This window comes from Pseudorasbora parva, chromosome 3 (genome assembly GCF_024679245.1).
Source record: "Pseudorasbora parva isolate DD20220531a chromosome 3, ASM2467924v1, whole genome shotgun sequence".
NCBI classification, from domain to species: Eukaryota; Metazoa; Chordata; class Actinopteri; order Cypriniformes; family Gobionidae; genus Pseudorasbora; species Pseudorasbora parva.
In genome coordinates, this window is record NC_090174.1 from 21229846 (window position 1) to 21244678 (window position 14833).

General features: G+C 38.1%; 1 protein-coding gene across 1 annotated transcript in view; it reads right to left on the reverse strand.

Moving 5' to 3' along the window:
• Positions 1-14833, reverse strand: part of notch1b (notch receptor 1b) — a 55409-nt gene that overhangs the window by 13030 nt on the left and 27546 nt on the right. Inside the window, exons 10-24 of the mRNA XM_067438084.1 lie at positions 13669-13782; positions 13042-13275; positions 12836-12946; positions 10890-11082; positions 9639-9784; positions 9438-9551; positions 7958-8077; positions 7715-7867; positions 5821-6049; positions 4376-4577; positions 3346-3499; positions 3059-3243; positions 2730-2862; positions 307-564; positions 86-198 (exon numbers count right to left, since the gene is read on the reverse strand). Coding sequence (XP_067294185.1) covers positions 86-198; positions 307-564; positions 2730-2862; positions 3059-3243; positions 3346-3499; positions 4376-4577; positions 5821-6049; positions 7715-7867; positions 7958-8077; positions 9438-9551; positions 9639-9784; positions 10890-11082; positions 12836-12946; positions 13042-13275; positions 13669-13782 — 2459 coding nt within the window. The remainder of the gene's footprint in view (positions 1-85; positions 199-306; positions 565-2729; positions 2863-3058; positions 3244-3345; positions 3500-4375; positions 4578-5820; positions 6050-7714; positions 7868-7957; positions 8078-9437; positions 9552-9638; positions 9785-10889; positions 11083-12835; positions 12947-13041; positions 13276-13668; positions 13783-14833) is intronic.

The window sequence follows — 14833 nt, forward strand, 5'->3', positions numbered from 1 at the left end:
AAATAATAAGGCAAAAGTGGTAAGAACAATATTGAATGTTGCAAAGAAGTCAAAGTGGCTAAATGTATCAGTGAATGTGACCAACCGGTGGACATTTGCAGATGAAGCCATGAGGAGTGTTGCTAGCCACAGCGCAGGTGCCTCCATTATGACAAGGTTTCCCCTTACAGCCGTCAAACACTTTGTCACAGCGTTGGCCTGTAGGGATACACAAACAAGGTTATTACACAGTTTTACACCAATGTCAGAGTGTAGCACTACTCTCTAAATCAAAGAAGAAATGGTCCACAGTAGCATGTGCTGTACCTGTGTATCCTGTGCGACACTCGCAGCGGTAGTTGTTTGTGAGCTGAATGCAGCTGTGCGTGCCACGGGGGTCACAAGGGTTGGACAAGCATTCATTGACGTCCCCCTCACAGCGTTCCCCCACATATCCGGCCAGGCAGATGCAGTGGTACCCACCCACACGGTCCACACAGCGGCCCTTGTTAAAGCATTTGGGCTCATGGGTGATGGGGTCAGTGAAGGGTGTGCAGTCGTCAATGTTGATCTCGCAGTGCACACCTGAGAGAGGAGCGGCGGGGAAAGGTGTAATAAAAGCTGTTCTTACACACTTTACCAGACATGTAAATATAGACTCTGTTCCAAAACCTAATAAGCTGCCTTTCTGTATACTGCCTAAATAGTCAGCTGTCCTCTAAGGCAGCATAATAGTCATTACTGACTGATTAGATAGATAGAAACAGTGCAAACGTCAGGATCTGGAAGTCCAAATCCAATTCATTTTCTCAACAGATATATCAACATCTTTAAAACTACAGGTCTATAATTATTCATCATTTTTGTTTTGATTGTCATTCACAATGCTTCATGGGATTGTAGTTCGTTCCCTCATTAAAGCTGTTATGTACACCGTCTTGTATCTTTGTGGTTTTGTCCGATTTTTCAAATACTTTTTTACTTAAATTCCCACTTAATCGGAAGTAGCAAGTGAGTTTTCTTCAGTGCAGTGACGTATTTCCAAGTGAAACGGAATATTGAATAGAGGGCAGGGCGCTTTACCTCAGCGCTCCTCTCTATCTTGAACTCATAGCAGATGAACGGTAGAGGGTATTGGTTATGCATTTTAAACTGCAAGCCGTCAAACTGACATCATCTGAGAAGGAATGCCGTTTCCAGACCGGAAGTACATTTTCAGATTTTGATTAAAGATTACCACAGCAAACTATTTTTTTCTGTTTAACTTGCACAGACTAACGCCCGTTTCACACATACTCCGTCTGCAGTGCGTGTGCGGTGCGTATTTTTTTCAGTACCCATGTTAACGGGTGACAGCTTTCACACTGCACGCGGATGCTGTCCGTCAGTCCGTTCCAGGTGCGTTGCGTCTGCAGCAGTGCACGGATCGTTTTCGTACCGAGTCTATTTTTTGCTGCGCTGCGTTGCTGCATTAAAGTGATAGAACATTGTTCGCATTAAAATAAACATGCACTGAAGCGAAAATCTAGTAATTTCACCACAGATGCATATAATTTAAAATATACTTGTTTCAAAGTCAAGACATGGCTTTTTTTCTCAAGTAAAGCAACAAAACGACACCTTACCTGGCATTTAGGTAAAAAAATGTGCCATAATGGATAGCACTCGTACTTTCTTGGAGGTGAAAAGTTCTTTTTGACCGGCAGGATTTCTTTTAAAAGGGTGTTAAAACGAAAGAAAAGACGAGAGTCGGCTGTTTTTGAATAGACCATTGTAAGTTTCTAATTTAAAATGTTTTTGATTTAAGGCTATAAACTATGTTTAAATGTTTTGCCACTTGTGTAAGCTAAATCTAAAGTATATAAATATGAATAAATGAATTTAATAAATTGTTTAAATGTAGTAGCCAACGTAACCTGACTTCTATTAAAGAGTAAACAAAGAGAATTGGAATTCTGACGAGGCATGTTCAGTAAAAACTTTTGGATTTTAAATAAAAAATAATGAATAAATGCTGTGTTTGTGGTGTGCAACAGCGGATCAGTTGCGGACTGCAAACGCAGCATATGTGAAAGCACAACAGGGCATGGGGCTCCTGCAACGCACACGCAACGCAACACGCACCGCACACGCACTGCAGACGGAGTATGTGTGAAACGGGCGTAATTGTTCACCCTAAGACCTGTAATATGTGCTAACAAAGTAAATAAGACCGATTTTGATTTCATGAGGACTTTAAGTTTGTAATGCTGTGATTAACCCTAGAGTTATATGTTGAGTTGGATGTTAGCATGTTGTTAAGTTAACAATGTGATACTCTAAGCATAAAAAACTTTAAATTGTAAAACTTTACATAAACTTGAATTTAGAAAATTTTAACTAAGTATAGGAGAAATTTGTCTATTTGTAATATGATGGAAAATTAAATATATTTTTAAAAATATGTTCATAGTTTCGTACCAAAAAATAAAGAAATTAAGATATATGGATGCTTCTCTTGATTTGAGTGTTCCTATGATGTCTTAAAATTACAGAGCTACAGACAATAAGAAAGGACAGTTAACTGGGTAATATAACACTGTTTGAAAGTTTCTGTCCATTTTATGAAATGAAACTCCATCTATGAGATGTAATTAAGCATGACTACATCAATCAAATAGAAACATCTAAGCCTGCTAATAACAGTTAAGACCTAATTAATGAAGTGTGGAATGGGCAAAAAGAGCAAAACAGAGGAAGTGATACCCGACCTTGTGTTCCCCGGGGACAGGAGCATTTGTAGGTATTGATCAGGTCGATGCATGTGCCCCCGTTCTGGCAGGGCTGAGACAGACACTCATTGATCTCATCAGAGCAGTTCACTCCATGATAACCTGGCACGCACTTCAAGAAACCAGAGAAAGAGCGAGGCGAATTAATGGCAAACATAAAACAAGCCTGTTTCTGTTTACTTGGCGATTTCTTCCTTCTTTGCCAAACAAGCAATTCTTTTACAAAGAAGGGAGATTTAGCAGGCATAAACATAAAGTATCTTCTTCTAGTCATTCCTCTCCCTAACCAACAGATTTTCTTTACTTACTTCGCAGGAATAGCCACCCAGGTAGTCGGTGCAGGTTGCTCCGTTCTGGCAGGGATTGGGAATGCATTCATCCACCTGCTCCTCACAGTAGCTGCCTGTGTATCCGGCCTGACAGTGACAGTAGTGTGTGTTTCCAGCATCCAGACACTGGCCAGAGTTACGGCACAGCCGCATAACCTCTACACCTAAAAGTGGGAGAAGCATCACAGCAGATTGGTTAAATGAACAGCCTCGCCAAAATGCGTGGTAAGTGGCAAAGATATTTTATTTTATACAAACAAACCTACCTTGCTGTTTGGCGGCCACCTCGCAAGAAACGCTGGGGACATCGCAGTATAAACCAGTCCAGCCTGTCTGACACTGGCAGCTGTACCTAGTGCCGCTCTGTCTACAGATACCTCCATTCTTACAGGGAGACGGCTTACACCAGTTAACCAGCTCCTGCGAGACAAGAATTCATACAGTGTGGTTTTATTTATTTATTTATTTTATTTTTTATTGAAACATCTGCAAGTTCTGATATAAATTTAGGATAGATAAGTAACACTTTACAATAAGGTCTCATTAATGCATGAACTAACATGAGCAATATATTTTTACAGCATTTATAAACCTTTGTTAATGTTATTTAATAAAAATGTTTATGTTCATGTTAGTTCACAGTGCATTTATTCATGTTAACAGATACAATGAATCAACCTAGCTTTGTTAACTAGCTAACTAGATGGATTAGACAAGTTGTTAGTCATTAGTTACAAGTTAACTTATCTTAACAAATTTGTGTTACAGATATAAAAGTGTTAATATATAATTTCATCATTTTTTCAGTTACTGTCATTGACTACTTAAAACAAGTATATATATATATATATATATATATATATATATATATATATATATATATATATATATATATATATATATATATATATATATATATATATATATATTTAATTTTTTTATAGAATATTGTGTAAAATACATGTTCATTTAATTTGAGCAACGTTCAGCCATTTTTAAAGTTATACTAACATATATTCATTTTACATAGACACCTTTTGTTTAAAAGGTGGCTGCATGCGATTTCACTTTTTTAACTTTAGTTAGTGTGTAATGTTGCTGCTTGAGCATAAACAGTATCTGCAAAGTTACAGCGCTGAAAGTTCAATGTAAACGGAGATATTGTCTTTAAAGTTATGGCAGTTAATTGCCTACAAAATCGGCCGGTTTGGACAACAACGAGCTTCTTTTCCGGGTTGGTGACATCATAAACCCTTGCTATTAACATAAACTCTGTTCATAGATGTGATTTGTTACCTGGCAGTTGAGGCCATGGTATCCCTGAGGGCAGGTGCATTTGTATGTGCCATAGCTGTCCTGACAGGTGCCTCCATTCATGCAGGGTCTGGAGTCACACTCGTTGATGTCATGCTGGCAGTAGTTACCAGTGAACCCCGATGGGCATAGGCAAGTGAAGCTGTTGATGCCATCTACACATGTGCCACCATTAAAACAAGAGCTGAAAAAAAAACATGATTATCAGTCATATTTACTACCTTAATTATAATCATTTAGTTTTTACAGGTAATTTATAATGGCCTGCAACGCTGATCTGATTGCATTGTCATTTGTTCACCAGAGGGGGTGCTAATGGACAACAGAGGAAGAAGTAGTGCTAGAGCTGAGCTGAGATCAGTGGTTTCATGATAGCCATTTATAGAGGCATAATATTGAATTTTCTTTACATGTCAGAATGACAGTTCAATGTACACTATCATTCAAAAGTTTGGGGTCCATTAGATTTTAATTAAAAGTAGTGTCTTCTTATTTGATCAAAAAGACAGCAAAGCCAGTAATATTGTGAAATATTATTACAATTTAAAATAACTGTTTTTTATTTTAATATATTTGAAAATGTAATTTATTTCTGTGATGACAGCTGAATTTTTAGCATCATTACTCCAGTCTTCAGTGTCACATGATACTTTATAAATCATTGTAATATGCTGAGTTGGTGCTCAATAAAAAAATCTTAGTATTATCAATATTGAAAATAGTGTTGCTGCTTAATATATCTGTGAAAAAAGATTTTGAAACATTATAAATGTATTTCCTGTCACATTTGATCAATTTAATGTCCTTGCTGAATAAAACAAAATTTCTTTAAAAAATAAAAAATAAAAATAAAAAAGATGTATTAATAAGTATTTGAAAGTATTTTCCATATGTGATATATGTTGTGTTGGTCACAGTGGTCAGGTATTCTGCCATGTTTGCAGTCTACAATATATTTAGGGAAATTCTGCTTCTCTCCAACGAATTTAGTATATTTATTATGCATTTTGTATAAAACATTGAGGTTTTAGTTTCAGTGTTAAGTATGATAAAAAACATACTGTATGTTTTAGTTTGTTATTAGTTAAGTGCTAATAAGGTTCTACATGTGATTTTTCTGGGTTCTCTTGTAGTGTCTCCCAAGTTTTTCAGCCAGTTCTTGATTTGTGAGTTTGCCCAAGACATCTCATAGACACCTATATTGCTGTGCAGAAATGGTGTATGGGATTTGAATTTTATATTGTTCATTGGTGTGTGTCTACTATTGCTTAATATGTTTCTAAGAGAGTGGAGATGGCTTTGACCTGTTGCCTTTTGGTAGGTTGTAACAATTGTCTGTTATAGCCCAAACAGTGACTTGTTAGCAAATATCATTATTTGCACTTGACAACTTCTACAAATGCCACAAATAAGAGTGCAGTTGTTACCTCTCAGTACAGTCAGGTGTGTTGTTCTCACAGTGAATCCCACTGAATCCAGGTGGACAGGTACATGTGTAACTGTTCACACAATCAGTGCAGTTCGCACCGTTTTTACACGGGTTACTATCACATTCATTAATGTCCTCCTCACATCTGCTGCCCCGGAACCCTGGTAGGCAGGTGCAGGTGAAGGCATTCACCGCGTCTTTGCAGAAGCCACCATTACTGCAAGGGTCTAGAGGAAAAGGACGAATTAAGACATCAAGACAAGATACACTAGTTCATGTGTTAAACTCCGCTCCTGTAGCCTAAATATCTAGATGCAACCTAGAGGCAGCAAATCTAATCTGCCGTGAGTGTCGTCTAGCAACTCTCAATACACTTCTGAGCTGTAAAAACCAAACTCTGGTCAGGCCAATGACATCGTGATTACAAAAAAAAAAAAAAAATTACAGATAACAAAAAACGAAGGGCTATTTTAAAAACCTCACTAGCGCGGTTGATTTGTTTGCGGGTTTCCGGGGTAATGGCTGCATTCTGCAGTTCATCAGCGCCCTCTGCTGTCATTGAGTGGCACTTCATTAGCGCGTCTCCCTCACTCATTCATGTGCTTCTCATTTACATCTGAGCGTGCATCCCTTTGATGCAGAATACAGCGGTGTTGAGCATTTATACGGTTAATGGGCAAAGTATTCTTGAGCGCATTATAAAAAATGTAATAATTGTTAATAAATTATTATTTACGATATTTTGAAGTGCCCACGATAACAATATTGTGCATATTCATTATCATGATATATCGCATTACCGAAAATCGGCACATGTCTAGTGCCCGCCACAAAACATTTTATGACAGGCACTTACAGTTTACGTTAATCAGTTTCTTGTGGATTAGTGTTTGTCTAGTGAATAAATGTTCTATATTTGGTGTTAAAGCGCTAGTAAACGTACAGTAGGACTGCATTATTTGTAGAATGTACTTTAATATATAAATATGTGGAAAAAAGAGCAAATTACTAGTCACTGCAGGGCCCATAAAACTACATTTAAGATTACACTAAAACATAATATGTATTTATTTTACCTATATTCATTAAAAAGTGTTCTATTATCATCAGGCACACAGCAGTCATAAATCTGGCAGCGATAGAAACAACACTTTTTTTTCATTAAACAACACACAATATAACAATATTTATAATTAAATTATTTATTTTCTCTTTATTCATAAAAATGCATATTATCAGCATCATATGCATACATGCACTTATAATAGTGATTACAGTTCAAATCTAATCATAACTGGTAAAGAAATTTTTAGAAATTTTACTGTCTTAGACAATATACAATATCACTCAATATTACTAGTAAATATTATGGCAATGCCGTAAACGAGTCCTACATTCCCTTCTCTGTCTTCTCTTATAAAAAAATAAAATAATATACATATAATGAAACATGTTGAAGATTAATCGACAGGCAGTCGATTCATTAAATGATAAGCTATTTCCTCACAAAAGCAGTTTATTTAGTATAGTGAGGCCTCATATCCATTGACATCCATTTAAAAAAAATTGCCTCTGGTCTCCTTTCCTGTGTTCCAGCCATTACGCTTTTTGACTAAAGGTTGTAGGTTTGCCTTCCAGTGGCTTTGGGTGTGTCTTAATCAGCTCCCTAGTTCAGTAATCAGGGAGTCAGCCCATTGATGTATGTCCTGATCAGTGCCATGACTACTGAACTAGGGAGCTGATTGAGACGCACCCTTTTGTTTCTAGTAATCCTGAAGACCTTGATTAGCTGGTTCAGTTGTGTTTAATTAGGGTTGGAGCAGTGACCCTTCAGGAATCTGAGCTTGACACCCCTGCACTAAATCGAAATAAGGATGAAACAGGACACTTACTGGGCTTGCAGTCGTCAATGTCCGTCTCACAGTTGCGGCCAGTGTAGCCCGATTTGCAACTGCATTTGTAGCTGCCAATGGAGTTTTGACAGACGGCGTCATTTCGACAAGGGTTTTTGACGCATTCGTTAATGTCCGCCTCACACGTTTGGCCTACAAGAGGGAGAGCACAAAATATGAATATAGTTATGCATAATATTAATGCTAGGAAAGAATTTCCTATTAGGTTTGTGAAGTTTCTACCTTGCCATCCCTCAGGGCACACACAAGAGAAGTTCTCGTAGTCTTCAGACTCCTTACATACACCTCCATTCTTACAAGGTTTAGGGCTGCACGGGGCCAACAGGGTCTCACAGTTCTCACCTGGAAGATAAAATACAAAATACAAAGCATTAAAAAACCTTCTATGCACAAATTTGTCTTTTAAAGAGGAGACGTTCTTCCTTTAAGGAGGCCTAAATATAGAAGGTGACACTATGTTTCAGCACAGGTTGTCTCGACTCCTCTTTTTCTCTGTTGGAGATTAGCTTGTCAGTTCTAGCAAAGCAAAGCACATTTGGCCTATCTGTTTCCACGACGGCCGGACCCTGCAGGAAGCCAGCAGGTTTTCCTGCCATTGTCTGGCCATTTGCGTTTCTGTGAGAGAGGAAGTAGGGCAAACAGGAAACATGACAGGCTACTGTTCCCACCCTGGTACGAACAGATTCTTGTTATTCTTGATATGATGTGTGGATTTTTCCAAAAAAGAAAGTCACTGGGAATTAATATAATTTCTGTTCCAGAGGCAGAACATCATTATCTGTTTTGTCAAATAACACAGTGAGAGGAAAGAATGTATCGTCTGCTGAAATCACATTTTCCTGTATTGTCAACAGTGATACTTGCAGGGCTCTTTAAAAGGCCATTGTCAACACACAGGGACTAGATTGATGGAAGGGGTCACTTGTTCCTGACATTGAAATTGTATCTTCACAAGCTACAAACTACACATGATTTAAAGTGGTTTAAGTTTGGTAAAACTAACACACACAAAAATTATCTTCAAGAAAATGGATACGCTGCACACGCACCTGCACACGCAGGTTAATCTCAAATTGTGTTTAATAAAATGCTTCTAGAATAAAATGTCCCCTTCTCACTAGCGAAACATTGTTTACAGCTGTGTCTTAAACTAAAGGGTATTGGCTGTTTAGAAGCAATAGCCCACCCCAACTTCCTGTTTCAAAAGGAAATAAATTAATACATTTAAAAAAAGCTCGTTGTCAAGATATCATGGGGTTTAAAGGGGTAATATCTATTTAAATATATAACAACCAGGAACTTTTTTTTTCTTATATCTGTCAGTACTTTTAGAAAAAAACTATAAACCGGGTATTTTGACGTGAAATATTTATATTCACGTCATATTTAAATTAAACAACATATTCACATTCCCTGATGTGGGTTAACCTGTGACATACAGGTAAACTAAAAAGGTATTTTTTTTATATCTATGCTTTTATCTTTTTGAGACTTTTATCTTTTTTTTATTTAAATTATTATTATTTTTTATTATTTTTATAATTAAAACGTAATTTATTATTAGTTAAATATTAATGAACTTAATAAATTATTAGCTTTTCATCAACTTTGCAAAACACCGTTTGGGAAACCCTGATTTTATTAGCTAAACAATCACAGCTACATACTAGTAAAATTGTCATGAATAAAGCTAAACTCATACCAGTGTAAGGCAGCAAACAGTTGCATTTATATCCGGCCACATCATCAATACAGGTTCCTTGATTCAAGCAAGGGTTGGAGGCACATTCATTGATGTTAGTTTGGCAGTTGGGACCTATAATCAAATGTTAGAAAGACGCAGTGAGTTTCAAACGGCATTTTCACATAGTTACAGTGCATTAGCAGACTGAATGATACTAACCACTGAAGCCGGCACGGCATGTGCAGACGTAGCCGCTGGTCATGTCCTTACAGGTGCCTCCATTCATACAGGGGTTGGACTCACACTCGTTGTTATTGATGTCACAGTTAACACCACTCCATCCAGAGTCACATATACAGTTATATCTATAAGAAACAAGATCTGATGGATACATTTGGCTAAAGGGATTTTTTTTTTTTTTTTTTACAATCTAGCAGTTAAAGCCAGCTTAAAGTCATTTTATAGTACATGTTCCTGGCTGGTCATAAGGCTGATCTAGACCAGCTTATGGAAATGCTGAACAAAACATCTCATCTTAAACTGAGTTGAGATGGTTTGTTAGTCTTAACTGGTTTAAACTAAGTCTCACAGCCTGGCCAAGATAGTTTGCAGCTGGTTTAACTAGCTAGCAAGCTGGTCTCTCAGACTAACCAACTGGAAAGTGCAAAATCCACTCCAAAACCGTCTGGTTAGCTTAGGCTGTTTGACCCAGTAGGCAATCTTGATCATCTTAAACTGGTATGGCTATGTTTTTCAGGCAAGATTGTGAGACATTGTTTAGTGGGTTTAATAAAAACCTATGATTTGTAAAAAATTTAGCTGCTTCTATGTCTGTTTATTCAATCTGATATACACTACCTATCAAAAGTTTGGGGTCAGTAAAATGTTTTAAAGGAACACGCCGAATTTTGGGGACAAACCCCAGAGTTAGATAAGTCTAAACATACCATTCTCATCTCCGTGCGTGCCATATCTCGTATCTAGTCTATCTTAGCACAAAGACTGAAGGTAAACGGCTCCATCTAGCCTACTGCTCAATAAGTACAAAATAACGTTTTCCTATTTACATTTGATGTGTATAGTTGTGTACTATGACCAACGGAAAATGAAAAGTTGTGATCTCCTAGACTGATATGGCTAGGGACTATTCTCTCATTCCTGTGTAGAAATCCAGGAACTTTGCTGCTTTGATATTGATATTACGCAGGGCCTGAAAATAGGAATTTATTTCCCAGCATGCTCTCTGTGCAAAGCAAGTTGCCAAATTGTTTATGTTGACGGAAGTTAGCCTATTTTCAGGCACCGTGCAATATCACTGCACCGCTGCACCCATGTTATGGCAGCAAAGTTCATGGATTATTAGAATTAGATTATGTTTTATATTATATTAATTCAATTATTAAAGTCTCACTTTTGATCAGTTTAATATATCCTTGCTGAAGTATTAACTTCTTAAAAAATAATACATACCCATTGACTTTGTCTTCACAGTGTCCATGGATACAGGGGTTGCTAAGGCATTCGTTGAGCTGTGATTGGCAGGTAGTGTCATGATACCCCTCTTTGCACAGACATGTAAAGCCATTGACTCCATCAACACAGGTTCCACCATTGTGACAGGGGTTTATGGCACATTCATCAATATTGATGTTGCACATTTTCCCTACAAAACAAAAAAGAATTATGAAAATGGTTAGTGTCACATGTCATATGGTAGTCAAAATAACTTCTGAATCAACAGCATTCATTAGGCCATTCCTTGTTTTTCTTGAAATCCAAGGCTTAAGGTCCAGCTTTTAGACTCCACTTCAGGCAGCACCACTATTCACCAAACGCAATGCCCAGCATAAAGGCAGAGGTTTCATTTGTCACTTGTCTTTAAAGGACTGGCCAACTTCCCCCTTTTAAAAGATCGACTTTCACAAATCTTTTGCGAATCTTTTCTCCTTTCAAACTCCCAGATGTCCTGGATATCTCTGGCTGAATAGGGGAGCGGGCTGGCTTGCGTGTTTGCTCGGCAGGCGGCGGATTGGGCGAGACTGTAAGCCAACACCGCGGCCCAGGCCGAGTGTCTGCTCGCTGCCCAGCTGTCTCTCCCCACCCTGCTTTGTTGCCTGTCTCACCTGTTGAACTCTTTGTTGACTTCCCATCTCTTCTACACTGATAAAGGCCTGGGCTCAATATACCACCTAGCCTGCCTTTTCACCACATACACAGTGGCTTTTCCAAAGCTCAGAAGACTTAGTAGAGTATGTTTCATTTAAGTATCAACAGTATTTGTCCAAGCTTTATCTACTAAAAGACAAAAAATAAGACATATGTTGATGTGCAGTTTAGAGTTATGCATTGGATGTGGCTAATAGCTCAGATAATTGGGTCTTGGAAGAATTTGATGTTTGAGTTAATACTGAAATCTCTTTGGTATCTTGGCAAATAAGAGCACAGTTTAGATTCCTTATGAAATTGTAGAGGGGACACGTGGGAGTACAAGCAAACAAAATAATAATAAAAAAAGTTACTTTTTCATTTGCTAACTTTCTCTAGACCACACACCCTCCCTCCAAAGCTCTGCCCTCCCAAGACATGTCAGCCAATCTGTTGTCAGCAAACCTAAGCATGCAAAAAGTCATCGATGATTGACTGAAAACCTGTGGGCAGCCACCCTGACTTTTTTTTCTTTTGCTTCTTATTTTAGTGGTTTTATTGTTTTTTTTTCAACCCAGTTAAGCACAAACCCCACCTGATTCTAAAGATTTCACTGCTCATGATGATTGCTTACACAACACTAAAACCAACACTAACATTAACCTTAGAATCACTCAAAAAAAAAAAAAAAAAAAAAAAAAGGGCACTCTCTCTCTCTCTCTCTCTCTCTCTCTCTCTCTCTCTCTCTCTCTCTCTCTCTCTCTCTCTCTCTCTCTCTCTCTCTCTAAAGCTCTATTGGTTTAAAATCAAAGTATCATCCTACACTAAACCTAACCATTAGTTAACAGAATCAAAAGATAGAAAGCAAATGCATTTGCTGAAGAAACCATGCAATTTTAGCTTGCTTCTCCGAGTCGTTGAAATCTTTTAGAGCTGCAGTTATAAAGTGATAATTATCATTGAATAATTTCAAATAATTTCAGTCTGTTTTTCACACTTGACTTTTATATTTTATAGTCCTTTCTGAAGTTTGACAGGCCATGGCCACTATGAACTATTGTTCCATAACTATTGTTATGAACTATTATAGAAGATACCTTTCATGTTTCAAAAATCAATAACAGAATACAGGTCTGGAATGAGTAAATAATGAACGTGTTTTAATTGACTGGTAACTATTCTATTAAAATCTAATTTAACATGTTATAACTGTTTTTATATTTCAGTTGCCATGTATTTGTGTATTAAGCACATGATCTGAGACCACTCACCTGTGTATCCTGGTTCACAGGCACACTCGTAACCATTTATCTTGTCAATACACCTTCCATAATCACAGGGATTGCTCTGACAGTCATCTAAGTTAACCTCGCAGTTAGCACCTGTTAAAACACAATATAATTAAAGTAAATGACCAGAAGAGCTTTTCACAGGTAGGAATATAATCATTTCTGGCCGTTGCAGTAAAAAGTGGCACCTGCGGTTCCTTTTGGGCAGATGCATAAGTAGGCATTCTCACGGTCCTGGCAGGTGCCTCCATTTTGGCACGGCTGACTGAGACACTCATTAATGTTGATCTCACACAGACGACCCATGAAACCTGCGCGGCAGGAACAGGTGAAGGATGCCAGGCCATCTTTACAGGTGCCATAGTGACATGGGTTGGATAGACACTCATCTACATCTGTCTCACAGTGCTGCCCTGTGTAACCTAAAAAGAAAACAGATTAATTTATTAAATTTATTATAACACAGCGTTTTCTCATATTCTGGCCCTGGAACTTCCCAGTTTTTCCACACTTTCAGAAAAAAAAAAGATACAAAGCTGTCACTGGGATGGTACCTTTTAAAAAGGTGCATCTTTATACCTTTTTAAACCCTACAATGTGCATAATAGTACCCTAGAGGTACATTTTAGTACATATTAGTATCTACATATTGGTTTACATATTGGTCATAATTTTACCTTTTTGACTTTTAGAGCAATTAATAGCCAAATAAATATTTTAGAGCATAAATACAACTCTTCCATGATGTATTTTACATATTTCATGACTTTTAAAAAACTTTAAAAAACTGAAAAAAGCGGATGGCGTCTTCATACCTTCGGTGCACTGGCAGGTGTACATGTTGGGCCCATCAATGCACTTGGCCCCGTTTTTACAGGGGGTGCTAGCGCACTCGTCGATGTCAAACTGGCATTGGCTACCCGAGAATCCTGAGAGGGAGGTAAGAGGAAAGAGTAGGGAGTCATTACAATCATTCCTCTGGTTTGGACTCACTTCATTCCTCCACACTCGTCTATACAACTAAGCAAGTGTTCATTAATGCATGGCAGCAAGCTTTACCCCGCTCTCTCTTTCGCTCATGTTTTCAAGCTGCTTTTCAACAAACCATCATGGTGAGAAGGGGAGAAGGGGGTAAAATGGCGGTAAAAACCTTCCAAGGCCTCCTGACCAAGGGCACCAGACAAAGGGGAACTGTCTATTCAGTGAAACGCCAAGCCATGCCGGTTGCCTCCTTTGTTCCGTAGAAGTTTTCCATCACAATGTGCATTCTCCCATCCAGCCCTCGCCCCCCTCTTTGAGTCTGTCTCACTAAAAGAGCCTCACGCAACCCCTGACCTCATGCCATTCAGCAGCCCTGCCGCTCAGGAACCCCCAACATTTGTGCTTTCTCCCTCAGTTATTTTAATCCCTCGCTAAAGACGTCTGCTGTTCAAATATACAGTCTGAACACATTAAGGGCTACAAATCCATCAGTGCAGAGACTTATGGGACATATATCACAGGTTGAGACTAAAGTTCTTCAACAATAACACTTTTTTAAAGCTAATTGTTGCTGTGTAAGGTGGTTGGTAAATCCATTGGATTTCTTTTAGGCTTCTTTATTGTATGTTAAAAGGCATACATAAATCTGATTACATTTAGAAATGTACTTACACATCTTGTTTAATTATAGTGATAAACCTGATAACAAATTCTTAGCTTGCTTATGCCATTCCCAGAGACCCCCTGGCATCTGTAATCAAGGTCTGTCTCATGCATCTTCAGAAAAAACAGGAATTTCTTCTGAACCGCTAAAATGCCACATTGCAAAAAGCGTTCATTGCAGTTGCTATGGATTCAGTGTGTAAACTACTGAAAGGGATCCCTGCGCTGCATGCTGAAAAGGAGCTCTGATTTCCATCTGAAACAGAGAAGAGGCCTAGCTTCCACTTCTTCAGCTAACCGTCTTCCAAACTCCTCTACACCACTCTTGAGGGTTAT